Source organism: Phytophthora infestans, genomic scaffold (genome assembly GCF_000142945.1).
Source record: "Phytophthora infestans T30-4 supercont1.2 genomic scaffold, whole genome shotgun sequence".
Lineage (NCBI taxonomy): Eukaryota > Oomycota > Peronosporomycetes > Peronosporales > Peronosporaceae > Phytophthora > Phytophthora infestans.
The window spans coordinates 4,069,850-4,097,646 of record NW_003303757.1 but is presented as its reverse complement, the minus strand read 5'-3'; the positions used below and the strand labels follow the sequence as shown (position 1 = coordinate 4,097,646).

Here is a 27,797-nt window from a genome sequence, read left to right as displayed (position 1 = left end):
ATTCGTTTTCTATCGTTAGCTGACCCAGAACAGGTAAAAACTTTGTACTACAACGTCACAAAACAATGGGCACTTGACCAAATCTTTTGCCAATACTCGCCTTGTCCTTCATCTTCTACTCGAATCTGCTTCTCGCCAAGCCATCCCACCACCGCCATAAATTGACGTTCCAAGCAACGGACCTTGAATTTAATGCCTTTATCTGTACGGCGTTTTTCTTCAGCTCTCGTTGTATTTCGTGCACGGCATCCTCTCGCTTGCCTTTATTGTACCACAACGGTATATTGCCTGCTATTCGCATCTACCCTTGAAGGACAAGCAGTGACGACAAGCAATTGCCCTTAGCATCGCTGTCTCATGGACCTGAAGTGAATTGTTTTTTGGCTCCGACGCTTCTTTCCGTCGGGTAGATCGCTTCATTTTCGTGAGCCAGAGATTTCTCACTGCTTGTTCTGTCAAGAGCGCCAGGTCTCAGATCGAAAAGGGCAGTGGTAAAACAGCCAAGAGGATCGCGCCGAGTTGAGTTGAGTGTTGCACATTCTTGCTGATAAACATCCAACCGTTGACTCAACGATTTAAGGTAGAACCGTCCACTTTGGAGTACATCCTGCAGCTGTGGCGCAGTACAAGAACTAGGGAAACCTCAAGTACACTAATAACTTCAGATTCAATACCAGTGAGACGCTTCAAATTGCGGGTGGTTTAATACACAACAAGCCCACAGCACCTTCGCCTGAGAAAATCTCTCTTGCGGATTCATGGCTCCTTAAGCGGCAAGACGACTTCAATGTCATCGTTGGAGATGCCGTCCTTCCTCATGGTCTGCCGAGCCAGCATCCGCTCCAGTAGCAACTGGACTTCACCTCGACCGCGCTTGACGTCAACGTCACACTTCAACATTTCTACTCGCCTCTTGTCCTCGCTCTCGAGGACAGCTTGACTCTGCTTCTTGACGTGATTCACCTGAATTTGGGCCACTTCCCGCTTACTCGGGTGGTAGTTGAGTATCTGAATCGCGGAGAACGAGCTGGCAGTGATCAGTGCGTTGGAACCAGTCTTGGTCACCACTGAGATCAAGCTCACTCCCAAGGACTTTGCCGTATGTCGTACGACGCACGCAGTCCAGCACACGGGCTAAATCCGCACGATCTTGTTCTTTGTGCTCATAGAAGCCTGAATATGGTTGAGCTTGAGCTGGAGTAGTCAGGCGGCGTTTGCTCGGGGTCTGAGCTTTGCTTCTCATCTTACGTTTCGCCTTTGACCGTGCTGGCTTCTCCTTCTTCTCATCCACGACTTCACCTTGGGCTCGAGTTGATGCCATGGCGTTGAGGTAGCTTGAGTCACGGAAGATTGGCATTAGCTCACAGTAGTGTGGACAAATGGACAGAACTGCCGCCTGTGTCTCGCTATCCGCCCTGCCGGTGACAACGTCATCGCCGTTGATGCTTCTCGCCTCCAGCCACTGCCTCGCAAAGAGATATTGGCTTTCAATTGAGCAGATTTTACTTCGAATGCTTGATTCCGTGCGGTGCTCAATGTTGTTCCTCTTTAGAGAAGCCAGAATGTTGTGGATGGCACTGCTCCGTTGATCGCCATGCAAAAACTCGTATCATCCGGGAGTGAGCATCCACTTTAGCAACACGTCCAGTGACGTGAGACCACCGGGTGCTGCGCTGTCTGCATCCCAAGGAGCCCGTGTAGGCACCACAGACGCACCCTCACCCTGCGCCGTGACTGTCATTCTCATCGTGTCTTCAAGCCAAGCGAAAGTCCTCGAATGCCGATCCCACCGTTGGGAACGATAGTTTTTCTTTGGGTCTGGTCTCATAGAGACCACCAGTACTGTACATTGCAAATTGCACAGCCCGTTTTGCTTGTCAAAGATGACAAAGCTTTGGCACACCGATGGCGAGAAGCCTGGATCGCTGACGTCGATGGACATACTAGTCCGTTGGCTGAGAGCACCAGGCAACTACAAGAGATGGAAATCTGGAGCGAAGCTGTCGCTACTTCAAGAAATCGCCGGTGAGATTAAGAAACACGGGGCTGCAACACGTTCACCGGCCGCCGTCTCATCGATGTTGAACAACAATTCGAGACTGCCACAACTTGGTTGAGAGAAACGGGGCAGCTTGTAGCGTACATGGATGGCGTGGCGAGTGAGAGTGTAGTGCAAGGTGTGCAGCAGCGGTGCCTGCATCATTATGAGCTCTCAACTGTGTTCCACACGACAGACGCTTGTAGTGGGACCAAGCACGGTGACCAGACCACGGATGCAATTGACAATGGAAGTGCTGAGGAGAAGCAGAAACGTGCCAAGTTGCCTGTCCAAGGTCATCAGAAGCGCAGCTCGGACGCTCTCGGTGACAATCAGCGTTTGAAGAGTCAGGTTCTGCTCGGGTGCAGCAGGATAACACACGGGTGGAGGAGAAATCTGCCGAAGCAGTGAGATCTATTGTTGTTTTAGGTGAACGATCACTGGCGCTTGCGGAGTTCAAAAGAGAGAGCGAGACTCGTTGGAACGAATATTGCGGAGCTGACCCCTTGCTTGAAGGAAGAAGGAGAGAAGCTGGCCCAACAGCTCCTTCAGCGCGAGATCGAGCACGTGGATGCTATGGCGAAGCTGCAGTTCGAAGCGGAGCTGAAACGGCAGGAACTGCAAACTAAATGTGAGATGGTGCTCTCACGACACAAACTGCGAGTCGCCGGTGTCTCGGAGGAGGACGTGGAAAGCATGATCCCCCAGAGAGGTGGCGTTCCCATGTATTTCTTGTTTCGTAGTAAGCAGCACAAGAGTTCTCAGGTTGCAAAAGAGCTTACTTGACTTGTTAAAGCCACGGGAGCATAACGAACTTCTTTCATTAGCTCTGAAGACCTCAGCGCCTGTTTCTTTAGGCCCTTCCTAAGTCGTGCCCACATCGTGCGTGTTGTCTTTCATTGCATTCCTCTTTCGAAAAAGGCATTCGCTGAGTTGCTCCCTATTAAGCACTTCTTCCATAGCCATAATCCGAATGCGATCTTTCCTAGCCTCAGCGTACACATCGTTTGAGCCCCCCCCCCACCTTTCGTCACCTCCACCATCTCTAGAACCCATTTCAAAACTCAAGAGTTCCTTGTTCGATCTCCTCGAAATCGGGACTCAATTACTTATATCTATTTCAGCTGTCCAGCCACACTTTGTCGACTCCAAACGACAAACACTTCGTTCCGAACAACCTTGAACCGGTGACGCGAAGATGCCTACCAGCGTGACTTCAACGGATGTGCTGATGAAGTGGCTTTTGACACCAGGACGCGCGCTGGCTGACCGAAGGGAAAGGAGACCCCAGCATAGGCAACGAGAGGCGAAGTTCAACAGCAGGCAGACTTGGCCAAGTGCCAACTGGAAAGTGAGCAGAAGCGAGAGAAACTTCGAACGACGCCAGAGACACTCATCTCGCGTCACCAGTGCTTGAGTGTAGGCTTCCCGGAGCACGTCGTGGACAGTGTCATGCCGCTTCAATAAAATCAATCCGGTCGAGCTATCTCTTCTTTTTCTTCACAGTATTTCCCCAGCTCAATCAGTGCTCGCCTCAATCTCAAATGTCCCCAAACTTCTTCATCATTTGTCTGCATTTCAATACATGTATTCACCACTTGTCTGTTGTGTTAATCTCTCCCTTCCTGAATCACAGTCAGCGCATGCAGCTGATCCGACGACAACACCTTTGGGTTCTTCTTACAGAAACTCACAAACCCTCGCAGCTTCATTCTGCTCTCGGGCGGGCACGACTTGATAGCAGTTTGCACCTTCGGGTGCGTCAGAATTTTCGTCAAAGCCACAGAAAACTTTGGCGAAAACGGCGGCGCGATGCGTGCGAACAGCATCGTAATGAAGTTGCGCAGTAGCGCTTGATCCAGCTCCAGTGTGTTCGTGAACACAAACTCCAGTACAGGCAGGACGTAGCCACTTGTGATCATAAACACCATACACCGGAGCGTCTCACGCTTCAGCTCCAAAGCCTTCACTGGGTTCACGTCAGGATGAAGTCGCAGCGACGTCACCAATACACCAAAAGAGATGGGCCACTGAGCAACGTGAAGCTTAATCGATGCCTTCAGTATCCGCAGCAGACTGGGGAAGCAAATGTGCAGTGGTGTGCTGCTAAAGAGCCCTGGAGAAGTGAGGATGACCTCCAGCCAGTGCAGCACACCCATGGACACGACAGGGACGGACATCACCGAGATCAGCTTGTCCACCACTCCCGATTGGTTCATCTGTTAGCAAACGGGCACACGAATCGTCAGTTTCAAGCGAATACGCAGCCGTGTATGCCTCACATTGTAGCCAATAGTGTGGTCCGACTTGCAGATCGCTGAAGCCTCGACGAGAGCTTTCTTCGTGGACTCAACGCCGTCATCGTCCACTTCGACCTGGTCTGAGGAGCCCTGGACTCCTGTTTGCAGCAAACTCCGATCATCTTTCGTGGATGCCGCGTACGCCAGCAGGAACACGCAGTTCTGTACGAATGCAGGCGAGATCGAGTCCGACGGATTAAAAAGTCGATCTAGCAGACTTGATAGGACCTAGACGCAGGCATAACGAAACTCAGTTAATGCTCCAGTCACCTGTAAGCCATCGTCCATCGATATTAAATCGCACCATGGGGTCTCGCAGATGAGCAACTGGTGGTGGCGTCTTGGACGTCTGATACTCCTTTGCCAACGCCTCGGCACTCAGTTCCGAGCACTTCTTCGTCTTCACGATCGACAGAATTGCGTCACAGAACTTTGTGTTCGCGTCGTAGATGTATCGGCGACGCAAGATGTGGAACGGAACGATTTTCGCGCCAAATCTCGTGCTGGCTGTCTCTTGCAGCTCTCCATGTACACGATTCAGCTTTGATCGCACCATACGGATATGCGTGTACTCAGCACTAGTAGCATCTGCATCCTTCTGCATCAAGTACAGCTTGTCGTCCATCGAGCAGAGCAGTTCCTGGGCGTAGACGTACGAGTGTGAAGACTGGCAGCAAACTTTCTTCAGAGCTGCGATATCTTCCACCATCTCTTCCTCGTTAGCGAATGGAATCTGTAAAAGTCATGGAACAATACTCGTTAGTTAGCTATTTCTACATTTAGAAAAAGCAGCGATATCGAGGCACACTTACGCGGCTGAAGGCATCCACCAACACCCCACTAAACACCGGGAAGAACGCGTTCGCACTTGTGATTGACGCAATTTCCTTGTGGTGACCTGCTTCCGAGATGCGTCGAATAGCGTACTGCAACAACGTACACGTCTGAACAAATACACAAACCACCACAGCAGTATCAGTAACACTACACTCTTCCTCTCAGTATCAGTTCAGCAGCTGCACACACCTTGTGTGTTTCCGCGAGTTCAATGAGCATCAGTCGCCACTTTCGGTCGCTCAGCATCTGAGTCAGCCATTCAGGCTCCACGGCCGATCCACTCAGGACGTTCGACACGAGTTTCGGGTCGTAATTCTCGTCGACCATGTCCTTCAAATGGCTGTACAGAATCTCCTCCGCTGGGTCCCACGATGCTCCTTTATTGGCAATCACTGCTCCTTCACTCACGTCGAACGTCATTTTGTTCTCCAACGCCGTCGTTGACACCGGCAGCGTGTCCAGCCAGGAGGCAACAAGTCCAATCATCTGCGCGTGGCCACGGTACGACGACGACAGCTTTTCCACCAGGATTTCAGGCCCATTAGACTCCGTGTGAGCTCTCAAGAAGCCGTTAATTACAGCCAATACATTGGCCTCCATGATGGCATCAGTCTTGGACAGTTCCTGCAACAACCTGGTGGCTTCTTTGCCGTCCTCCGTGTCCTTCTCCTCGATATCTTTACTTGCATCGTGGTCCTGCTCCTCGTCGTCCCAGATAATGAGTCTCTTCTCGTCCTGGCGACGTCGCTTCCTCTGACTCTCGACGGGCACATGCTCCACCTTCTCTCTCTTGGACTTTTTCTTCTTCTTCCTCGAGTGGGTTGTTGTTTCTGGGGCAGGTTCTTCTCTCTCTTGTTGAATCTGATTCTGGTCTTCAACTTTCTGATTCTGAGTCTCCTCAGACTCGGCGCTGTCATCCCTAATAGTGGCCTCCTCGCTCGTCTTCTTGGTCTTGTTGTGGTGCTTGTGCTTCTCTGTGGCTCCCGCATGCGGTTTGATCTCCACGCCCTCGGGTCGCTGCCATTGGGTCTTGCGGGTCGTGCGGTTGAAGTAGTAGGCGCGCTCGTTCTTGGGGTCCCAAAGCTCCTCCCATTCGGCCTTTTTGGACGAAGTTGGGGTCGCAGCAACGGCGCTAGGCTCTTCGCCGTCAAAGTCTGCGGGTTTCTCCCATGCGCTCTGCTTGGTGCTGCGATTGTAGTAGTATGTCCGCCCCTCTTTGGTCACGTGCGCGCTCCAGACACTCGTCATGGTCGCAGGGCGCTTCGTTATTGTGGATGCTGGAAGATGCACATTGGTTGATATTACGGCACAATAAAATTTAGCGAATCGGAAACGCTACATACTTTGATTGGTGGAAAACAAAATATCGTCATCAGGCTTGGTGACACAATCGAATATTCCAGCAAAGGATTTAACCATGTCGGACGACGAGAAGCTCCACAGCGGCTACCACGGCTGGATGAAGACGATCCCAAAGACGTCGCAGGTATGATTACTATTGTTCGCTTAATTCTGTGGTAAATTTTGCGACTAAAATGCGCTAATGACGGTAACATTTCGATGTAGGACTTCACTCCTTTGCGGATCGACAATGAAGCGGCGGTGTCGGCTCCCGTTAGTCGGAGCGACTCCAGCTCAGTTTGGAACAGTGCAGGCACTTGGTGCGTCGAGGATTTTCCTGTCTATAGCAGCAGCAGAAGATTTTTTTAACTGAACTTTTGTGGCTCTGGATCAGGGAGGAGCGTGACAAGTCCGAGTGGGCTCGTGAGCGGCTCAAACACCACATCCTGGAGTCTTTCAGCTTTGAGGATGAAGCACAGGGATTATCAATTAAGGCCACGACCTTCGTACGCTGCGACGGAGAGGCCAAGGTATGTGGATCGAAATCATTTCGAGGGGTGTATCACGTGTGGCTGAGGATTTGTGGGTCAATTTGACGGACGAGTAGGTTGTCTTCAGTCGCGGCAAGAAGCGCTGTGGCTACGAGCTGTCCGTCAAGTTTGCTTGGGAGAGTGGTGACGACATCTCGGGTCATGTCGAGCTGCACGACTTTGACGACACGAGCGGTGACGAGTACGAGGTGCTCGTTACAACGAACGGGAGCAGTCAGCGCGAGCTTACTGCCAAGAAGGTGGTGGCTGACAAGGAGCCGGAACTGCGCAAGCTGCTTGCTCTTTGGAAGCAGGAGCTGCTGCAGCAATAAATTGATACATGTTGTGTACACCTGTGCGTGTGCGCGTGTTTTCAATATGGCTAGATTTTTTATAAATGTACAGTAGCGACTGCTAGTGTCTATCGGTGCCGTGTAGTCGGAGGCACCAGCGATTCCTTCCGGATACTCACGAGGGATTGTTCCATCAGGTTCGATAAGTCTGCCATGGCGTTCGATGCTCGTCGCGACTGCGGGTACATCATGCGGTACGACGCGTCCGAGTCTTCTTCTGTTCCGAGAGACGACGATGACATGTGCAAATTCGCCTGTGATGACATTCCAGTGCCTCCGTTCTTCGTGGCTAACTTGGCCTTCCGCTTCCACTTGCTGGCCTGAACAAAAAAGAACACCCGTTAGCAGACGGCATCGATCGATGCTGTTGACGACAAACGCCTACCATTTCTCGAAGTTCATCCGTCTCCTTGTCAAGCTTTTGCTGCGCTTCTTTTAAGTCTTCTTCAGCCCGCTCTAACGCCATTTTCTGCGAGAACATACCGTTAGTAGATCATTATTATATCCAGGAAAGCATACAACATACCGACTCCATAAGCTCGTTCTTCGCATGACTGGTAGCTCGTCGTTCCGACTCCAGCATATCCCTCAGTTGGCCCATGGCAGTCTACGCACGCAAGCTTGTCAAAAGCAGGCCAAATGATACCCCCCCCCTCCAATGAACGTACCTCCAAGTCCTGGTCCGATCTGATAATTACGCGATCGTGGCGCTGTTTCAGCTGCTCGATCCGCACGTCATACTCCGCTCGGAGTTCCAGAAGCTCTTGCTCTTTTCGCTTTTGCAGTGTTTGTTGAAGCAGATCCATCTCTCGCAGCAGCGTATCCTTCTCGAAACGAAGCAGGTTGTTCGCCTCTTGCCACTTCACTTTGCTGTCCAATATTTTTATCTTCTCCGCTTCTTTCGCTGCGATATCTCGTTGTATTGCCGACAGCATTTGTTCGTGTGCTTCTCTCTCTTTCTTAACCGTCCTGGCTGTGCGAGCATACCATGGAAGGTGACCGTCATACTCTCTATCATCGGCACCAGTTTTCTCGTTCCACAAAAACTTCAACGCATTCTTTGCAGCTTCCAGCTCCGACAACAGCGGGCCACTCACGCCTTCCTTCGTGTCCACCGTCGCCTCTGCAATGGCCTTACGAATCGCTTGTGCTTGCGTTTCTTGAAGACGCGTCGCCAGCTTGGCCAGATCATCAGAGAACACGCGTAGATTCCAAGCAGATTGATCGTCCTCATGCTCAGCTCTCGCGTCGCTCAGCACATTGTCTGTAAGTTCTGCTCCTCCCTGTTCAGCCAGAGAAGCAGCAAAACTGCGGTATCTTTCACACATGGCTTTCTGCGTCTTCAAGAGAGCATTCACTCGCTCCTTTTCTTCCCTTTCTTGTTGCGTAGCAGCCTGTGCAACAGACAATCGCTCTTGAAGGTTCGACAGATCGACCAACCGAAGCCTATTTTCCTCTTCAAGCTTCTGCAACGCTCGTTCTAAGTCAGAATTTAGATCCACTGCGGTCGTAAGTCGGGACTCCAGCTCCTCCAGCTCTCTCGACTTCTTCTCCAGTCTGGCAACAACTTGGTCGTATTTGACCTGATCGTTGACACGTTGACTTGAAAGCAGTCCATCCATCTCCTTGTCCTTCTGACTCATAAGCTTCTTCCACTGTTGTTTGTCCTGCTTGGCTCTGCGTGTCCACACTGCATCAGCCTCCTGCAGCAGCTCAGCTGTGCGCTTCTTCCACTCAACGCCTGCCAAAGTGAGCTCCTTCTGCCAGTGCACCCACCCAACCTGCATGTCACTCGAAACACCTTTGCGAACGTCCTTCAACTCACGTGCCAGCTGCTGAAGACTTTGGCGATACGCTCTCAGACATTTCTCTCGCTCAATCTTGACTCGCTCCGCAAGCTTTTCAGCCTTTAGAGCTCTCATTTCAGCAGTAACACGCTGACTTCGCTCGTCTTCCAGAGCTTGATTTGCAGCATCTACTCGGCCATTCATTGAGTCCGTGAGGTTCTTGTGCATTCGCGATAGATCAGCAAAATCCTTGCGCTGCTTCAAACTCTCGGTCTTCATATTTTCCACCAATGTCTCCAAAGAATCCTTCGCAGCCGTCAACTCGCGTACCGACAATTCCAATTGATTGGCCTTCGCTTCTTGTTCCGAGTGTCTCTGTTGTGCCCTGTCAATCGTTTCCTGGAGTTTGCGCAGCTGCGTATCATACTGCGAAGACACATTACGCAGCTCGCGGTTGTTTTCCATCTCAATAGCCGATATTTCCGCTTCGAAATGCTCTTCCCGAGCTTGAACATGGTGCTCGAGTACAGCAATCCGGTCCAGCAATTCCTTCTTCGACTGCTCGCTTGACTCCACTGACGTGTCCAGAGAGTTCTCAAGACGAGCAGCCGCTTCAGTAAGACGCGCAAGCTGCTCACGGAGACTCTCGTTGGATTTCTGAGCACTAGCAGCCACAGCCTGGCTCTCTTCTTTCTGGATGCCTGCAGTCTTACACTGTTCCTCTAGAGAGTGACACTTGGCTTGCAGGTCACTTACTACAGTACGAAGCCTGCCGACATTCTCGTTCGCTTCCTCCAGTCTCTGCGCGATCGTGCGCTTGGCCTCCTTGGATTCTCCATACTCGTTCTTGAGAGCAGCGAAAGCCTGACGCTCACCCAGTAGCTGCTCTTCAATCCGTTTCTTCTCTGCTCTTGCTTCATTTAGAGAGATTTCCAGTCTTTGAATGCCTCTCCTCACGTTCACCATCGCCGCCCGAAACTCGGATTCCTTGCGTTCCTGGAACTCCCGCATGAGTTTCTGCACCCTCTCTTCCGCCCGCAAAGCAGCTTGAGCTTCCTTGGCTTCTATCTCTGCAGTATGCTGCGCTAAGAGGATGCTATCACCACCTTCCAGCTCCTGTCGATCAAAATTTTCACTGTGTCGACGGGCTTTTGAAGCCACCTTAACCACCGCACTTCCTGATCCTTGATGCTTTCCAACCTCCTCGTCTGTGGAGCTTACATTCAAGACGACGACACTTGGTGTTGCAGCTACTGGTGACGCAATAGCTGTCTTCTTCGCCTCTTCTTGTCGTCGACGCTCCTCCCGTTTCTCTTTCTCCACCAAAGCTCTTTCACGCTCCATAAGTCGCTTCTCTCGCTCGTCGAACTCTTGTTGCATCCGCCTCTGAGCCACTTGAAGTGCTCGCTGCTCTTCCTTACGCTCTTTCTCACGCACTGCATCCTCGGCTCGTCTTCTTCGTTCAAAGTTTTCCTCCTCTTTCTGGGCGAGCTTGGCCTTCTCCCACGTGGACGCTGCAGCATTCGCTGTCTCCAGCGCCATGTGTCGAGCTTGAAGCAGCTCCGTCTGTTGGTTCTCCAGAGCACTGTCGTACTTCTCCTTCAGCTCCTGAATTCGCGCGTCCTGCTTCGCAACGAACTCATTTTGCCAGCGTGTACGAGCCTCGAGCTCCTTCTCATGCGCCCCTTGACGGCTTTGCCGAGTTATCGCGTCTTGGAGAGCCACAATCTTACGCTCGTACTTGTCTTTGCTCTCCGCTAGCGCCTTCTGAAGACTGGCAACCTTTTCTTGCTCTTGTTCGAGTGCGTGTCGCCAGTGAATAATCTCCTTCTCCAGGCCTCCAATTTGCTTCTCATGCCGCAGCCTCGTCTCTACCTGCTGATCTTCCGTCGCTTTTACACAGTCTGAAAGCGACGCAATCTTCTTCTCCGCTTTGCTCAACGCTTCTTGTCTGAATTTCAGCTGATCCATCGCCCGCGTGACCTCGTTCTGCTTGGCCTTGAGCGCGTCCTGAGCTTGTCGTCCAACACTGTCCAGCTGCGTCTGCAACTGCTTTACCCGCTCTTCACCCTTCAAGGCAATCGCGGCCTTTTCCTCCGTCTGCTCGTTCATGTACTGCTCCACCTGTTCGCCAAACTCTCGGTATCTTCGCTTCAAGTCCTCGTGGTCTTTTTCAGCGAGCGTTGATATCTGCTGCCCGTGTGCTAGCTCCGACTCCACGCGTGCCAACTTGCTCGGATAATCCTCGCTCTGCAACTGCTGCAAAGCTTGCGCCACCTCCCGCGTTTTGCCCTCCGAGATCGCCAGCAAGTGCTTCAAATGCGTCACTTCCTGTGCACTCGCCTGCTTCTCCAGCTCCAATTTCTACAGATAAAAAATGTCACTACCAACCATACGCAGCAAAGAATGCCACCAAACGTACATTTCTCGCGTCTTGCAGCTGCGTGATACTTCGCTCCAGCTCACTACGCGCAGCCAGTTCTTCCTTCCCTTCCTGTTGGATCCTTTCTTTCAGTGCTTCATACTCCTGTTGCAACGTCTCCATCGTCTGCACGCTCTGCTTCAAAACTTCCACCTCCTTCCTCGCAGCATCTCGCTCTTCCGTCACAGCTCTACACTGTGTCTTAAAGCCCATTTCACATTTCTTCTGCTCGTGTAGTTCATTCACTCGCACATCCAACTGATGATGCAGCGCCTGGACGTCTCGTTGCGCGAGTTTCCACTGTCTCTGGGCTTCGCCTTCTCTCCTCTGCACAATTTTCAGTTTCTGCTGATTTTCTCGTAAATCACTGGCTTGCCATGCGATTTGGTCGCTCATAGCCTTGACGTAGCGCTCCCTCTCCCCGTAGAAACACTCCTGGACGATCTCGCCTAGCCGAGCGCTCGCATATTCGTGAGTCAACGCATTCTCCTTCAAAGAATGAACAGAAGGGTCCTCGTGCACCAGGCTCACGACCTCCTGGACGCGCGCAGCCAGCACTTCTAGTCGCTGCTCGTAAGCCTGCTGTAATGTTGTGTAGCGCAGCCGGAACTTCTTCTCGATGGAGCGTTTGAGCTCTCGACGCGTCGAGGGTCTTTTGCAAATATTGGTCGACTTGGGACGGATCTTGTGGCCTCTACAGGAAGAAGGAGGTGAAGAGCTGCTGTCCGAAGAGGCCGGTGAGACAGCAGGATCCATACTCCTTATCCGATGTGCGTAATATGCCGCTGGGTTCGTCACTAGGAGCTCAGGGAGACGGCCATTCAGAGGTCCAAGCTACTGCCGTATTTGCGTTTTTTAAGTTCAAAATTGAATTAGTAACCAAAAGATTCCACGGCTTTGATAGGGTTAAACTGTTTAGACTATTGACCAATACCATAGAAGAAGAGAAAGATATCTGATTCTTAAAGACTTAAGTGAGACGAGCCAGACGTTGAAGTGGCATGACTAGCTTTGTTCAACACTTCACTTGCACTGCGTCAGTACCAAACTACAAGCTGCCTAGTGATCCGCGGCCTTGAGAACGCGCTGGGCGGGGCGATCGAAGAGGCTCGGGGCCGAGCGGCCGTCGTAGAACTTGACCAGCTTGCGGGCCTCGTCAGCCACCGTGTTCGGGTTAAAGCCGAAGTGCTCCTTCAGCTGGGCAATAGTGGCCGAAGCGCCGAAGCGATCCAGACCGAACTGCGAGTGCGAGTACGTTGACCAGCCGAAGGTGGCGGCGGCCTCCACACTCATGGCGGGGATGCCCTCGCCAATAACCTCCTTCTTATACTCGACCGACTGCTCGTCGAACAGGTCGCGGCACGGCACGGACACAATGCGCACCTTGTAGCTCGTCAGTAGCTTAGCAGCGTCAATCGCCAGCGACACCTCCGATCCAGAGGCTACGAGAACGAGGTCCGGCTCGCCCTCCAGCGACTCCACCTCGGCGCCATTAACGACATTGGCGACGATGTAGGCACCCTTGGCCACAGCCTCAGCCGTCGAGTGGGCCAGGTTCGGCAGACCCTGGCGAGTCAGGGCGAGCACAGACGTCTTGTGCTGGTTCTCCACAGCAGCGATGTACGCGCCCACAGTCTCGTTACCATCAGCAGGACGGTACACGTACATGTTGGGCATGGCACGCAGCGCCGTGTTCATCTCAATGGGCTGGTGGGTGGGTCCGTCCTCACCAAGGAAGATCGAGTCGTGCGTGGCCACGTAGATCACACCGAAACGCGACAGAGCGCTCACACGCACGGCGCCCATGGCGTAGCCGATGAAGTTGTAGAAAGTAGCGCAGAACGGACGCACGCCACCGTGCGCGAACAGGCCGTTCGAGATAGCAGCCATTCCGTGTTCACGCACACCGAAGCGGATGTAGCGGCCAATAGGCGTATCCTTCTGGAAGTCACCCGACATGGACAGGTGCGTCAGGTTGGAGGGGGTCAGATCGGCGGAGCCGCCCACAATCTCGGGCAGAGCCGTGGCCACGGCGTTCAGCGCGATCTCCGAGTGCTGGCGGGTAGCCTTGGCAGGGTCCGCAGCCGTGTACTTGGGCATGTTCTTCTTCCAGTCGGCCGGCAGCTTGCCCTCCATGCGGCGCGTGAACTCAGCGGCCTCCTTCGGGTGCTTCTCACTGTACTTAGCGAAGAGCTCGGTCCACTTCTTCTCGTGCTCAGCGCCCGACGCAGTCTTGTCGTAGTACTTCTTGACCTGCTCCGGAACGAAGAAGGTCTCCGAGCCCTTAAGGCCGAACTTCTCCTTAGTGGCCGACAGGTCATCGGCCTTCAGGGGGGCACCGTGCACCGAGTGGGTGTTCTCGAGCTTGGAGCCCAGGCCAATGGTGGTGCGGATCTTAATTAGCGAGGGCTTGTCGGTCACAGTCTTGGCCGTCTCAACGGCCTTAAGTATGGCGGCGTGGTCGTAGTTGCCGTCATCAACGACCTGCACGTGCCAGCCGTAGGCCTCGTAGCGCTTCTGCACGTCCTCAGTGAACGAAAGGTTGGTGTGGCCGTCGATGGTGATCTGGTTGTCATCGTACAGTACGATGAGCTTGCCGAGGCCCAAGTGGCCGGCCAGCGATGAGGCCTCCGAGGAGACGCCCTCCTGCAAGCAGCCATCGCCACAGATGACGTACGTGTAGTGGTCGACAATGTCTAGGTCGTCCTTGTTAAACTCGGCGGCCAGATGCTTCTCAGCAATGGCCAGACCCACAGCGTTAGAAATACCCTGGCCAAGCGGACCAGTGGACACCTCAACGCCGGGCGTGCAGAAGTTCTCCGGGTGGCCGGGGGCCTTGGAGCCGAACTGACGGAACTTCTTGAGTTCCTCAATGGGCAAGTCGTAGCCCGTCAGGTGCAGCATGCTGTACTGCAGCGCGCAAGCGTGTCCGTTGGACAGCACGAATCGGTCGCGGTTGCTCCACTTGGGGTTCTTCGGGTTGAACTTCATCGTCTTACCGAACAATACGTGGGCCATGGGCGCGCAGCCCATGGGGGCACCCGGGTGGCCAGACTTGCCAGCGCTTGGCTGGTCAGCCGACAGCATGCGGATCGTGTTGATGCACAGCTCCTCGCCAATGCGCGGCTTCTTGTCTACGTGGTCAGCCATGGCTTCAGAATATAAAAGTTAAGAGGATCGCTTGGGTCCCGCGGAGAAAATCCGGAAATGACTAAGTCCCGTTGTTGGACCGCACGATCCAAAAAAGCAAACCCGTGTCAGAGACCCTGTTGAAATTGCTACGTTGCGCTGATTGGGCAGTATGTAATTTGGCCAACCAGATACACGGGCCCCATAATCGAAGTCGTTGCTGTTAGCTAATCGAGCCACCGGTGGGAGTCCCACTGGGACAGCATAATTGTTCACGAAAACAAATGAACTACCCTAGTTTGAAAAGATCAACAATCATTGCTGCATGCTTATTCTCGTATCGTTTGTATAAGCGCTGCTAGAGGCAAAATGCGCATATCGCTAAGTTCGTGGCTGCAAGGATCATGTGTCCATGCGCTAATATTGTACGTACTCGCATGAATACGTCGTTGGGTTGGCTTACGGGCTCAGGGAGCTCGTAATACACAAATAAGCAGGTTTCATATTCACACGCACACCAAAATGAACTGTGTAAACAGTTTTTGACACTGCGAATTACGGGACAGGTACAATGGCACTATCGTTGAAAAGTTTCATCGCCGCCCAACGGATCAAGCTACATGCAATATCATGTGCGGTGTAACACCGGTGTTCGTCACTTCTGGCAATCAAAGGCAAACAAAATTAGTTTATCCTCTCTTAAAAAACTGATGAAAAAACAATCTCAATGAGTGCTTCTTTTCAAACTTTCTTTTGTCGAGTAAACCAACATAATCAAGGATCAAATCGGGTCGTCTCGCCAACACTTTTTCTTGGAGTTTCGTTTGGAGACTCGCGCTGAAGCTGAGATAAAAGATTATAAAATCAGCGAGTTTTGAACAATGTTGTGATGGTGTTATATGCTGTGTGCGTCTGCAAATTCCAAATTCTAGAATTGCTGAAGGTGCTACATGTATGCATCACCAGTAGCTTATAACTTGACAATACCAGCCAGGTACAAGGATTTACATCACCACTGCAGTACCCCAGGGGTACTATTCTTTTGTTTAAGATCTGTTTTGGAAGGATATCAGTTTTGCCTATACATGTACTGTATCACTATTTCCCGTCACATTGCTGCCAATCGACATCAACGAAGCTCAAAAGATGATGACTCTGGAGAAGCACACCTACGCACTGTTTGGCAACCGGTGAGCCCCGACAATCTCGTAACCTCCTACGCATCCCAACTGACTTAGCATTACTACAGGACGCTCCATGTGGGCTACTATACGGACGTGAAGAACAGCCCGACGCTGCGACAAGGTCTACTGGACAAGAAGTTCGACGTCGCACTGATCAATGCACACCTGGTATAATACTCATGACAATCCTTCCACTAACTGCTAGGTATATGATGCCTAACAACTACTGGTTGTTTTTTTTCGTTTTTTGCTAGATCGCCGGCCCATTCCAGGTCCATGCTGCTGCCTCGCGAGCTCTATTGTGCGATGCGTCCAACCGCCTGACCACGCGCAGTCTGCACGCCGAGTTGGTCTTCAACATGTCTGGGTCGCGTAATGTGTCCGAGTCCTTCAAGCGCTTCGGAGTCAACGACGACACCACATCGCTCGTGATCTGCGTGTTTGACGCTGACGAGGCGACGCTAGAGGAGGCGGAGACACTGGTGGAAGGCATGCAGGTGCCATTCGAAGAGCTCGGCACGCACCTGACCGACAGCGACATCAAACTTATCAAGAAATTCTACAAGATCTCGGAGCAGGAGCTCACGCAGTCGTCGCTCGTCGACGCTGCAACGTGCAGAATAGCTACCAAGAGCTGCAGCAAGTGAGACGAGAGTGACGAGGTGGAGAGTAAAGCGCTAGATTTGATAAAAGAACTGTCTTACGTTTGTTTGATCTACTTATGCATCGCTTTGCTACGATATCAGGGTAGCTCGTACAGCTTTTTGAGGTTATTAATTTCCTGCGCTTGAATTTCGTTGTCGTCCTTCGACAGATCTTCCAAACGCTTGATGACCCATGTCATATCTTCCTTCTCGCTGCCGGACAGGAGCATGATCGTCATATTGAAGCGCGGTACTTTCGTGAGCTCCTGGGCAAATGCAAAAGAAAACGAAGCGTTCTCGTTCGGCTTTAGAGCATCCACTGATGAGTTACACAGTACGGCTTTGCGGAGGACGTGGAAAATTTCACACAGTATATCTGATTCCATCCCAGTTTTGTAGATCGAGCTTAGAGCAGGAGGGTCGATCAGTCGCAGATACTCGGCACGCAAGTTGAGCAAGCGACTTTTCTGCTCTGCGTCTCCACGCAAGACAAGTGTCTTCCATACGCGTCCAAACTCGTACGAAGTGGCTGGAGCTTTCTTGGAGATCTTTAGAAGTGTACCCGAGCTCTTTTTCTTCGTCTTCTCGACCGTCGATTTCGCCGACGTCGTCGTGGGTGAAGACTGAAAGTTCGAACCTGTTTCCTCCAGCGGGAGAGGCATCTTCTTCATGGCAGGAGAAGTCTCTGGTTGTGATCCAATGTTTTCCTTGTTGTCGACATCACCGTCGTGCTCAGGATGAGTTTGCTTGGCCTTTGAACTGCCTCCAACAACTTCAATCGAGAACTCTGTTCGCTTCGATGAGCGCTTGATGGCCGTTCGGATGAGCTCTCGAGTCGACTGCAACTGTTTCTGGATTTGACGGCTTTTCGGATCCAACGTAGCGGCCCGCTGGAAGTCGAGTAGCGCAAGTCTGTGCTTTCCTAATGAGTTACGTGCAGTTCCTCGACGCGTGCACGACTTGGCATGCGCCGGGTCAGCCCTTAGTGCTAGTGAGCAGTCATCTTCAGCATTGGCATACTCGCGGTTCTTTAAGTACGCCATGGCACGGTTCGACAGCACCACAGCGTTCTGCGGATTGTAGCCGAGACAGCGTGTATAACTCTTGATCGCTGCCACATAGTCACCCCGTTTGTAGTGGGCGTTGCCTTCTTCTTTCTCTAGCTCCTCCCGACTTTTCGTCGTCGTCGAAGATACCGAAGTCTTAGCCATTGCAGTCGGAGCAGAGCCTGAAGGCTGAACAAGTGCCGAGGGTTGCTTGTTCTTTTGCTTACAATCTCCTTCTTCGTCCGCTTCTTTTAATGCAGTGTCCTACAATCCACATAGCAGAAAACTTTAGCACCCTTACCGCAGTAGCAGCAGTACAGACCACTCTACCACGTCGAACTTTTCCCAGCGCTTGTACCCTTTGTCGTAAGTATGTGCATCCAGTTTCTTCAGACTAACAGTCCTTGCATTTTCATCGCTACTGCCGACGCCGACGGTCGTTGCCACCCGTGGCGGTGGAGCCGCAGGTGGTGTTGCTGAGCTCTTCGCAGTTTTCGTCGCCCTTTTGCGCATCGAGTCCTCCTTGTCGATACTCTTCTCCCACGCATACAAATCTGAAAAGTAGTCCTGCAGCTGGGACGCGTTAGCGCGGATCTGGTGCTGCATTTCCACCATTGTCGGCATCTTGTCTTCCGCCATTGCGAAGGTGACTACTGCCATAAACTGCCACAATAGAGAACTTAAGATTCTGGAAAATTCAGGCTTCGGAAAAAGAATTTTCTTCGTCCAGAAATATATTCCAGTGGAATAGCGAAGGATCAAAGTAATGGAATATCGATTGGTAATCTATCCGTCATTTATTCAGATTTTATGCAGATAATCGTTATTCCAAGCCTTGCGTTATTCTAGAAACTAAAGCTCTCTAATAATGGATGTGGATCGCTCGCTGATCGACAAAGATTTTGACCGCTACGTGCTGGCTACCGATGGGATTTCCAAACGTGCTGCTTCGTTGTCCGCTCCGACGTTGATTCCGCTGGACGCAGGTCAAAGCACGCGCAAGGCGCAGTGGGAGTCGCGCGCTCACTACAACGCGCTGATAGCTGATCCGTTCCTGTGCAGTAGTTTCGGAGCTAGCGTGGCGTATTTCGTGGACACAGAGTATCAGCTTATGCAGGTGGTGGGCCGCAAGGCAGATAACGTGGAGATCGAGAAGCTCTTTAGCTTCCCTAGGTTGACGTCAAGACAGGAAAATGTCTCCATCCAGGTGGCCGGCAAAGGGTTGGTCGTGTATTGCGACGGGCACGGAACACTGCACTTCCTGAAAGCAGAAAACGACCAAAAAGGAGCAAAATGGGCTTTGGTGCACGAGTGCGCGCCATGGGGCGTCGTACCGCTTCTGCTACTTGGAGCATTTTATGACGAGCAGAGTAAACGCATCCATGTTGTGGTAGCAGAACCTCTCTCGGGGAATGAAGCTGATGGGGCATTTCGAGTCTCACTGATCGATGCAATTCTGGCAGCAGCTGCAAAAGATACCATGGAGATTGACAATGAGCGTGTTGAAGTACAACACACGACGATGGAAATTGCTGTGGTGTCGGATTTGCCGGTATACGTCTCGCTGAGGGGACCTGAGGTGGTGTTACTAGTGCAAGGCTCACACCAATCGCTCATGGAGCTTGTATCAAAAAAGAAGACTAAGACATCTGTGGAAGAAACTACATCAACGACTGGCAAGTCGCCGCCACATAAACGTCCTCATGGTGAGGATGTGCTGGACGACGATGAGATGGCCATGCTGCTTTCCAAGCTCCCTAGAGCAGGAATTGGCTTCCACGGAGAGATCTCCAAACCTAAGGAACCGAATGAGCTGGCATCGATCGACTTTAATACGCCGCTAAGTGAACGATTCCACAAGTCCAGCACCCCATTCAGCTCAGTCGATGTGCCTCTCCACGGCGCACCCGACATCTCGACGCGTTACCGCAGGGAGAGCATTGGAAGCCAACATGATCGAGTTCTGGAGATACCGACTGCAGAATCCATTCTCAGTGGCTTTGAGGAATGTGACAGTGAAGATCCGAACGCCAAGGCGACGTTATTGCTCATCAACTTGGAGCAGAAGGTTGTACAGCAGCAACTAGATATCGACTGCCGGAATTTCCAGTTCTTGTGTCCGGGTGCTCGTGCGAACAGCTCCAGCGCCTTCAAGCCGACACTTCTTTTCCGGAACGATGTACACGGCCTGGTTTTCGAGCTGAATGTAGCATCGAGTCACCTTTCGCTGCGACACACGGCCACTCTGCCAGCGTTCGGCTTCGTGCAGGCGTCGAAGCAAGAAAAGAAGTTTATGTCGTTCCACCCGACGGGATCATTGGCTTGCATCGGCGAGTTTGAGCGCCGCGTGTACGTGTACCAGGGGAGGAGCTCGGAAGAGGAGGGCAAGTCACACACGCGCCAACAGCACGTGGTGGAAATTGGCGACCAGCAGCTTCTGGGGATGCAGATCGTAAACGAAGACGCTATGCTTGTGCTAACTTCGAATCACGTGTACTCGCTTACACTACCGATGCAGTGCTGACTGCATGCATGAAGCGATAACGATATCATAATGCAAATAAAAACCGGCATACACGTACAATGGTCTTCAACACTGCATGTTTGTTGGGTCATTATAACGAGGAATTTTACTGACGGCACTAAATACCATCCACGAAAGGCACTCCTCCGGTCTGCAGCGATGGTGCTCCTCACGATGCGTCGTATGCAGCCAGCTGCGATGGCCATGGCGCGCTCCTCTGCCCGCAAGTGCGTATGCCACATTCACTTCCCTGAGACTCATTTCATGATTTTTCTTAATATCATCTTTATGACTTTTTGATTTACAAAACTAGCGGCCCCCGTGCCTCCCAGGTCGGACGCGCTCTGCGCTTCGAGCACATGGCTCATTTGAGCGCTGTGCAGCTCATTCCCACGCACAACTTTGGTGGACGTTCGTTCTCCTCCACGCCGGCGACAAGGTACGACGTAGCTGTACTGTGCGTAGATAGTGGTGTGGGAAATTAGTGTGTTGTGTGTAGCGTGTTGAATGACGACAAGATCGTTGCAGCCTCGCCCTCGGAGGCGGCGGGTCAGGCAAAAAATGCGGCGGAGGAGGCGATTGAAGCTGCGAGTATGTTGCTTTTGCTGCACAAATCCTGAGCTTTGAATGTCTGAAATATCGTTTTGTTTTGTGCAGGTGCGGTCGACTTCGCTTCCGTCTCCGACCTGGGTAAGTGCATTTATAAAATGACTCTATGGCAATTGAGTTTTTACTTAGTTTGTGCTGGTGTGCAGGCTACTCGCTGTCGGACATGGCTATCCGCTCGCTCGACGTGATTCACTCGACGACGGGTCTTCCGTGGTGGGCGACTATTATTGCCACGACAGTTGCCGTGCGTACGGTCTTCTTCCCGGTGACTGTCATCTCGGTGAGTGGCAAAATCGGGTTATTTTCCCCCGAATAGCTATTCCTTACCGGTGCTTGGCTTTTGTGGTTAAGATGCGGAATGCAGCCAAGATGAAACTTTTCCAGCCCGACATGGAGAAGCTCAAAGCCCAGATGGATGCAAACCCGACGCAGAGCCCAGAGTCCACGAAAGAGTTCCAGACGAAATACAAGGCACTGATGAAGAAGCACGACGTGAACCCTTTTAAAAGTGTGCTCACCCCATTATCCCAGGTAGGGAGTTACGAGCATGTGTCCAAAATACTTGCTAAATATCTTCTCACACGCCCGCATTATGAATGCTACATATGTAGATCCCTGTCTTTCTTGGGTTCTTCTGGGGTCTGCAAGACATCTCAAAGTACTTTCCCGAGTATGCTCACGAGGGCATCGGCTGGGTTCCCGACCTCTCCGTTGCCGACCCTACGCTGGCTTTGCCCGTCATTTCCTCGGCTCTGATGGCGGCATCCGTCGAGCTCGGTGGGGATGCAATGGGTGGTGATATGCAGCGCAACTTGAAGTTCGGTATGCGCTGCTTTGCGCTTATGATGGTCCCGCTCACCATGAATTTCCAATCGGTATTTAAGCTCTCGTGCACCTGGTGATGGCTGGTCTGAACATACGAGTAATCGATTGTGTTGTTTTGTGCAATATGTAGGGCATCTTCGTGTACTGGGTGACGTCGAACATGTTCACGCTGACGCAGACTGCACTGATGCGGCTCAACGTCGTCAAGCGTGCACTCAACATCCCCGTGACAGAGGTGCAGCGTCTGGAGGCATCTACAATTACGACGACATCGCCCTTCGAGGCAGCAGTGTCCCGCGCGAAGGAGGGCACAGTTGTGAAGACGCACATGTACAAGCCGACCAAGCCGCTCAAAAAACAGTAATTAGACCCACTCTGATTTCTTAGAACACTCGGGAGGCTGGCCATGGATAAGCTGTGGCTATGTAGATTTCTTCACGAATGAGCTGATGTCTTTGCTGTATCAGTTGCTGCCTCAGTAGAGAGGAGTGTACATCTAACTGTCCAGAACGAAAGAAAAACACGCATGGTGGATACTTGCACGAGGTTCTGATTATGCAAGCTGTTTTTTCAGCTTACTCGCGTGCCGCACTCTCGCTCGTGTAGGCTGTACTGACGACTGTGTATCTGTCGGGCAAGTTCTAAGTTACATAGGCAAAAACTTTTTAGTCTTATTGTAAAGGACAAGCCAGAGTCTTTGCTACACTCGTACCTGAATCTCGGGGCAAAGGGTGGAGGGCAAGAAGCGTGCGTGTTCCTCGCAGAAGGTGCGACGCAATGCAATCTCCTCTTGTTCTAACTGAGCAAGCTTAGCCTTCATCTCTTCAATCTGCAGGTCATCATGAAGCAGACTGGTTACCCAATCTTTCACGCAATGCGTATAGTACAAGACGGAAAAGTATGAGGGAGCCACCTACGAATTGTCGAAATTTCGTGTCGTGCTGTCTACGCCGAAGAATTTCAGCGCCCACAGACTGATAGGAAGCTAGAAATTGGCGATAAAAGTCACGAAGGCTTCGAAGTTCGTCAAACAGAAGTTGCACATCGGCAAATATCCCCTCGTAGCTGTGAGTCAAGAAAGCAAAGCGACACAGGTTAAGGCACCTTCATCAGCGAGCTTTTCAGAACGTACTGCGGGTATATATCGTTAATAGTGGTGAAGTACTCCAGCAAGAAGCGGTCGCACTGCTCCATGTCGACGAAAAAGCTGACCTACAATAAATCAGCCAGCCAGGGTTAGCAGCTGAATGGCTACAATCTCCTCCAGTGCGTGAAAGCAATGCATGTACTGTACATACTGCTGCATTGTATAGCTCTCCGATTGGTTTGGCATCCTCGTCGCTGCATAACCGACCTAGAGGTTAAAGGCTTCGGCATGAGCCTTCAAATAGCAATATGTACCTACGCAATCGATGCGAGTTCACGATGCTCGCCAACCAGGGCGTCAACATTACTACCGTGAGCTTTATCAAACGTCACGAAAAATCTGTAAATAGCTGCGATTCTCCTGATTGCGTGTTGGTGCGCCGCTAAGAGCTCTTCCACTCTGCAGATTCAAACAAAGCAACTATGAGTACCAGCACCGTACACCAACTGCCCACCACTTACTCCTTCGTCTGCTCCAATGCATCCTGCTGCAACGACTGAACAGTCTCGGCGTCGACAAAGTCGAACAGCGTCTTGCCTCGCTCACCGCCCACCATGTGCGGATCAACGCAAGTGCCCTGGAGCTGCTCAAACACACGGTTCATCTCCTGCAGGAGCTGCGTAGTGCAGCAAAGAGCGCTATCAGAAAAGCACATGTAGCTTCATAAGTATCGTCAGCAGCCGCACCGGTGTTTGTGCGAATATCGAGTCTTGTGCTATCTCCTCAGCACTGTGAAGCTTTACTCGCGACGCCTCCAGCATTTTGCCCAACACCTACATACAGCGAGCGTGGCGGTCAGTCAGAGGTCAATACTGGATTAAAATTTAGGAGGATATGCATGCACACCTGGCATTTCTCCGATATAGTCTTCACTACTTCGCGCGTCGCGACGGCGGAGTACTCGACAGCGCGCACTCCCATCTGGCCTCCGCGACGCTTATTGATGGGATCTTGTGCGGTATCAGATCTGAGTCTGGGACACATGCTGCGTGATTATTCCTCCAGTGCTACGCTGAACTAGCACTTGATTGGCTAATACAAATTACATTCTAATCTTATAAAATTGATAGTGAGAAGTATTAAACTTACAGAGTCAAAAAGAGGTTAGCCTTTACAATGCGAAATAACTGAACGTTGGACATCAAGTCTCAAAAACTACAAAAAACAGATTTATCATCTATCGCGGTGAAGCCTGATCCATTACGATCGGAATGTGCCGCAATCAAGCATCACATCAATTTTAATTAGAAGGCGCATTACTCTACAAGACGTGTATGAAGCCATGGACGGCGGCGTGCTCGCCATCCTGGTGAACGTGAGCTTCGTGGCCGTACTGGCCATTGCCTTCTTCATGATGCGGCGCAAGCTCATTCGAGTGCACACACGGCGGCTTCGCGAGCTGGCGGCGCCGCTGCTGGGCAAGTACGTTTAGATAACCCTGTTCTTAGCCACTTTTACTTAGCTCTTTGTTTGTACGTTGGTTGTCACAACAGTCCCTTGACTACGAACGACCACCGCCTCGATACAGCCACGCGTGAGGCCGAAAAGGGCTTCGAAGTGTGCGCTGTGTGCGAGTTTGAGAACTTCAAGGACGCGCTCTTCTGCTCACTTTGTGGAGAACGCATGAAGAAGCTCGAGGCGTCCGATAACAGCAATAAGAACAAGAGAAAGCGCCGTCGAAAAGAAAAGAAAGACCGCAAGACAAACGAGAGAGCAACTATTCTGCCGCGCCACTTGACGGAGCGCCAGCTTCGTGCCAGGAAACGCAAGGAATGGACACGAAAACTGGACGTCGAGGGCAACATGTTCTGGTTCCGTGTAAAGGAAGGAAGCGGGCCTATTGTGCCAGCACGTGTGGGCAAAGTCATCCGGTTTGTGAAGCCCAACGAGAATCTGAAAATGCCTGGACAAGTGAACGGGCCGATTGCGATACAGAGCGAGGTGGCTGTCGTGGAGCCGGCTAAAGCGAAGGTGTTTAAAGAGATGGCTGATATGGATATCATTCCAGCCACGAAGTGGGATGCAGCAGCGCGTGCAACGGGAGAAGTGTTGGAGGACGACACGCAGACAGGTGTCGAGCGTCGTCGTGAGACGCTCGAACTAGCAGCGAAGGATTTTCCGTCGAAGTACGCTTATTTTGTCAAAACCACGGCATCACTGCTAGTCCCGCCCGAGGTCGAGTTCCTCAAGCTGTCGCTTCACAGAGATTACATGTTTGAGGAGTCGATGGAACATCTTGGGTGCATAGAGGAGAAGTACATTCGCTCGGCGATGCGTATCAACTTCCTGGAGGAAAACGGAGTGGACGCTGGTGGACTACATCGCGAGTGGTTCATGATGCTGACGGAGTTGCTGACGGATCCGGAAACGGGGCTGTTCAAGGCTACGAATGGGGAAGACCGGGCGTTCTTCCTGAACTCAAACTCTCGCTACGACAATGGCGAGGAGCATCTGATTTACTTGTATGGAGCAGGGAGGTTGTTGGGACGAGCGCTGTTGGAGGGCACGGTGCTTAATTTCCACTTGTGTGTCCCACTGCTCAAGCTCATTTTGGGGACACCGCTATGCATGGACGATGTTAAGTATTTCGACCCAGAAGTGTACCAGAGCATGACGTGGATGCTGGAGAATGACGGTGTGGAAGCGCTGGACTTGGACTTCAGTGTAATGGAGCGTGTCGGTGACCGCACAATGACAGTCGACCTCATTCCTAACGGACGCAACGTCGAGGTGACCGACGCCAACACACACGAGTACTTGGAACGTAAGTTTGAGCATCTGCTGTTACGCAGCGTTGCTGACCAGCTCTACGTCTTCCTCAAGGGCATTTACGAGGTTATCCCATTGCATTTGCTGGTACTGTTCGACTACGAAGAACTGGATTATCTCATGTGCGGCTCCCCAGAGATCGATGTGGACGACTGGGAGAAGAACGCTTCGGTGGCTGAGAGTGTGGCACGGTCCCCGACACTCGCTTGGTTCTGGGAGATTGTAAGGGAAATGCCCAATGAGTACCGACGACGTCTACTACAGTTCACTACCGGCTGCTCGCGGGTGCCGCTTGTGGGCTTCAAGGGGCTGACCAGCTACGATGGCAAGGTCTGTCTGTTCACGATCCGCGGAATTGTGGGAGCGCCAGACGAGTTTGTGCGCAGCTACGCGTGCTTCAACCGACTGGACTTGCCGCTGGGTATCTCACGCTCCGAGCTCAAGCGCATGCTATATGCCGTGCTAGACACTGAGCAATATGGCTTCACGACGGACTGATTGGCGACATGACATAGCTGGCACAAGGTGATACGTGAAAATAGGTTCAGACACGAACTTAACAACTCTGGTTGAAGTGTACCATTTTTTAGGCACGTGATAGGGAGCCCGTCTGAGAGAAAATGTGACGAGGCACATTGCCCATCTGGGCCCAAGTCACACCATGTCACCCCGTGTCAGCGCATGACGGCCCATTTGATGACCACTAGCCGAGCGCCGCCGCTACGCGGCGGTAATTTAGGTTTACTTTAGATTTTTGCCTTCCCGCCTTCGCTTCGCTTCGGCGGGATAATTAGTCCAAATCCTCTGAGTCCCCCCGTGTGCCTAAATCGACTTCTTAAATTTCATGAATCTGCGTTTCATTTGCTACAAAATGCTGAGTTCCCAGTAAGCCGTGTATATATTTCTACCGGTACAAAAGACTGAACCCCTAGCACATACTTACCATGCTCATAAACGCTTACGCTAGTGATCTTGGCAAAGTCTCTTTATTGTTGTTGGCTATCACTGTCTTAATCTTCCACCCAGAAGCACCTGCACTTCAGTCTAAAAACGCTAAATAATATATTTAGTTCAGCGTCGTGCTCGATTTCACGGGCCGTTTCTGAAACCTAAATTGCATCAATACAAAGAATATCTGTCCAGCTTGCATCAAATACCCGCTTGTACTGCCTGGTTAAGCTTGTAATAAACTGACTATTAACCACTTCGCATACCAAACTCGCTACTTTGAAAGAAAATTAAAAGTGTTACGATTTGAATTTTTAATAAAAATATTCAAGCTGTAGCATTTTTTATGCATTGAAGTGTGTTCATTTTGTGCTGATTCAGAATCAGTCATTAGACACTCGAATCTGTGCCTGTTATGGTTATAGCCTTAGGATATAACGATGCGTCGCAAGACGCCTTGCTGTTGTTGTTGTTGACGGCGGTATTTTTATTTGATACTTAAACGATGATTCCAGGATGGTTAAACGTAGATTAGGCTTTAAGTTGATAAACGTTTCTTTACGGGCCTACTTATAGTAACCATAATTGACACCTCTCATGTTGTGCTGTTATCTTACCGCTGCATGTAAAACCTTATTCTACGCCCTTGTCGGCAACGCGTCTACCTATTAATAAGTATCAGAATGTTGTTGTCTAAAAACCCGCTTAGAAAACAATGGTCAAGTTCACTTCGCTCACAGTAGTAATTGTCATCATCACATATAACTTCTTTTGTTCACACGTCAATCTAAAACTTTCTATCTTTGTGAATCAAGTGACAACGTTTATAAGCACAGCTTTGTTCTTACGACCAGTCCACACGACCGGCTACTGCTGTACATGTAACATATACGATTTAGCAGTACCAGAAACCCACTCAGATAACTTATTAATGCTAATATTTTTACAATAAAAAATTGAAATTATCATTTTAGTCAGTGTAACACGCAGATCCTACTGAGTACAGAGAATTTAGTATACTTAAACCATGTCCTCGGAAACACGCATGCTTACGTGTACGATAGGCACCCTGCCCTCCGTTTAGTACTCAAATATCAATAGCAACATGCATTATAAAAAAGTATATAATATTTAAACGATGCCTTTGGATAATGTACAGCCTTGTGCAAATCCCCATATGTAAACTGGGAAACACATGAATTTATTGATGCAACAACACAATCTAGTTTTAACCAATTAAAGCCACCTCCGCTGCGCTCGGCAGCCAGTAGGAATATTTAAATTATTTTATCCAATGATTTGTCCGGAAAAGCGTGACAGGCACGACAATTTAGTGTGACGGACAGACAGGTTGCTGCAGTAGA

The 27,797-nt window shown here is 51.2% G+C and overlaps 12 protein-coding genes across 12 annotated transcripts; 5 read left to right on the top strand and 7 right to left on the bottom strand.

Moving 5' to 3' along the window:
- Positions 1–756: 756 nt before the first annotated feature.
- PITG_01757 (uncharacterized protein) lies at positions 757–1,357 on the bottom strand (the record flags this gene model as incomplete). Its single annotated transcript, XM_002908327.1, has 2 exons — positions 757–1,008; positions 1,118–1,357. 2 exons carry the CDS (start codon positions 1,355–1,357, stop codon positions 757–759), a joined length of 492 nt encoding a protein of 163 aa, XP_002908373.1.
- Positions 1,358–3,648: 2,291 nt separating this feature from the next.
- Positions 3,649–6,423, bottom strand: PITG_01756 (negative elongation factor, putative; the record flags this gene model as incomplete). The annotated part of the gene is made up of 5 exons (XM_002908326.1): positions 3,649–4,257; positions 4,321–4,566; positions 4,643–5,071; positions 5,151–5,282; positions 5,365–6,423. The coding sequence occupies 5 exons, from the start codon at positions 6,421–6,423 to the stop codon at positions 3,649–3,651; spliced, it is 2,475 nt and encodes an 824-aa protein (XP_002908372.1).
- A 156-nt stretch (positions 6,424–6,579) lies between these two features.
- Positions 6,580–7,465, top strand: PITG_01755 (uncharacterized protein; the record flags this gene model as incomplete). Its single annotated transcript, XM_002908325.1, has 4 exons — positions 6,580–6,661; positions 6,742–6,836; positions 6,911–7,046; positions 7,124–7,465. The coding sequence occupies 4 exons, from the start codon at positions 6,593–6,595 to the stop codon at positions 7,376–7,378; spliced, it is 555 nt and encodes a 184-aa protein (XP_002908371.1).
- Positions 7,409–11,610, bottom strand: PITG_01754 (uncharacterized protein; the record flags this gene model as incomplete). Its single annotated transcript, XM_002908324.1, has 6 exons — positions 7,409–7,719; positions 7,785–7,868; positions 7,926–8,006; positions 8,068–10,302; positions 10,387–11,550; positions 11,605–11,610. 6 exons carry the CDS (start codon positions 11,608–11,610, stop codon positions 7,468–7,470), a joined length of 3,822 nt encoding a protein of 1,273 aa, XP_002908370.1.
- Positions 11,611–11,705: 95 nt separating this feature from the next.
- On the bottom strand, positions 11,706–12,364 carry PITG_01753 (uncharacterized protein; the record flags this gene model as incomplete). Its single annotated transcript, XM_002908323.1, has 3 exons — positions 11,706–11,768; positions 11,855–12,097; positions 12,140–12,364. 3 exons carry the CDS (start codon positions 12,362–12,364, stop codon positions 11,706–11,708), a joined length of 531 nt encoding a protein of 176 aa, XP_002908369.1.
- A 185-nt stretch (positions 12,365–12,549) lies between these two features.
- Positions 12,550–14,805, bottom strand: PITG_01752 (transketolase; the record flags this gene model as incomplete). The annotated part of the gene is made up of 1 exon (XM_002908322.1): positions 12,550–14,805. The coding sequence occupies one exon, from the start codon at positions 14,756–14,758 to the stop codon at positions 12,668–12,670; it is 2,091 nt and encodes a 696-aa protein (XP_002908368.1).
- Positions 14,806–15,886: 1,081 nt separating this feature from the next.
- Positions 15,887–16,568, top strand: PITG_01751 (uncharacterized protein; the record flags this gene model as incomplete). The annotated part of the gene is made up of 3 exons (XM_002908321.1): positions 15,887–15,927; positions 15,987–16,089; positions 16,176–16,568. 3 exons carry the CDS (start codon positions 15,887–15,889, stop codon positions 16,566–16,568), a joined length of 537 nt encoding a protein of 178 aa, XP_002908367.1.
- Positions 16,569–16,663: 95 nt separating this feature from the next.
- Positions 16,664–18,235, bottom strand: PITG_01750 (RNA polymerase II-associated protein, putative; the record flags this gene model as incomplete). Its single annotated transcript, XM_002908320.1, has 3 exons — positions 16,664–16,828; positions 16,919–17,875; positions 17,942–18,235. The coding sequence occupies 3 exons, from the start codon at positions 18,233–18,235 to the stop codon at positions 16,664–16,666; spliced, it is 1,416 nt and encodes a 471-aa protein (XP_002908366.1).
- Positions 18,236–18,479: 244 nt separating this feature from the next.
- PITG_01749 (uncharacterized protein) lies at positions 18,480–20,135 on the top strand (the record flags this gene model as incomplete). Its single annotated transcript, XM_002908319.1, has 3 exons — positions 18,480–19,046; positions 19,098–19,235; positions 19,293–20,135. 3 exons carry the CDS (start codon positions 18,480–18,482, stop codon positions 20,133–20,135), a joined length of 1,548 nt encoding a protein of 515 aa, XP_002908365.1.
- Positions 20,136–20,494: 359 nt separating this feature from the next.
- PITG_01748 (mitochondrial inner membrane protein OXA1) lies at positions 20,495–22,414 on the top strand (the record flags this gene model as incomplete). The annotated part of the gene is made up of 9 exons (XM_002908318.1): positions 20,495–20,574; positions 20,635–20,726; positions 20,793–20,825; positions 20,891–21,024; positions 21,096–21,275; positions 21,356–21,619; positions 21,700–21,929; positions 22,224–22,316; positions 22,405–22,414. The coding sequence occupies 9 exons, from the start codon at positions 20,495–20,497 to the stop codon at positions 22,412–22,414; spliced, it is 1,116 nt and encodes a 371-aa protein (XP_002908364.1).
- Positions 22,415–22,646: 232 nt separating this feature from the next.
- PITG_01747 (uncharacterized protein) lies at positions 22,647–23,747 on the bottom strand (the record flags this gene model as incomplete). The annotated part of the gene is made up of 5 exons (XM_002908317.1): positions 22,647–22,910; positions 22,975–23,115; positions 23,178–23,332; positions 23,403–23,489; positions 23,563–23,747. The coding sequence occupies 5 exons, from the start codon at positions 23,698–23,700 to the stop codon at positions 22,691–22,693; spliced, it is 741 nt and encodes a 246-aa protein (XP_002908363.1).
- Positions 23,748–23,998: 251 nt separating this feature from the next.
- Positions 23,999–25,983, top strand: PITG_01746 (HECT E3 ubiquitin ligase, putative; the record flags this gene model as incomplete). Its single annotated transcript, XM_002908316.1, has 2 exons — positions 23,999–24,138; positions 24,210–25,983. The coding sequence occupies 2 exons, from the start codon at positions 23,999–24,001 to the stop codon at positions 25,981–25,983; spliced, it is 1,914 nt and encodes a 637-aa protein (XP_002908362.1).
- Between the last annotated feature and the right edge of the window lie 1,814 nt (positions 25,984–27,797).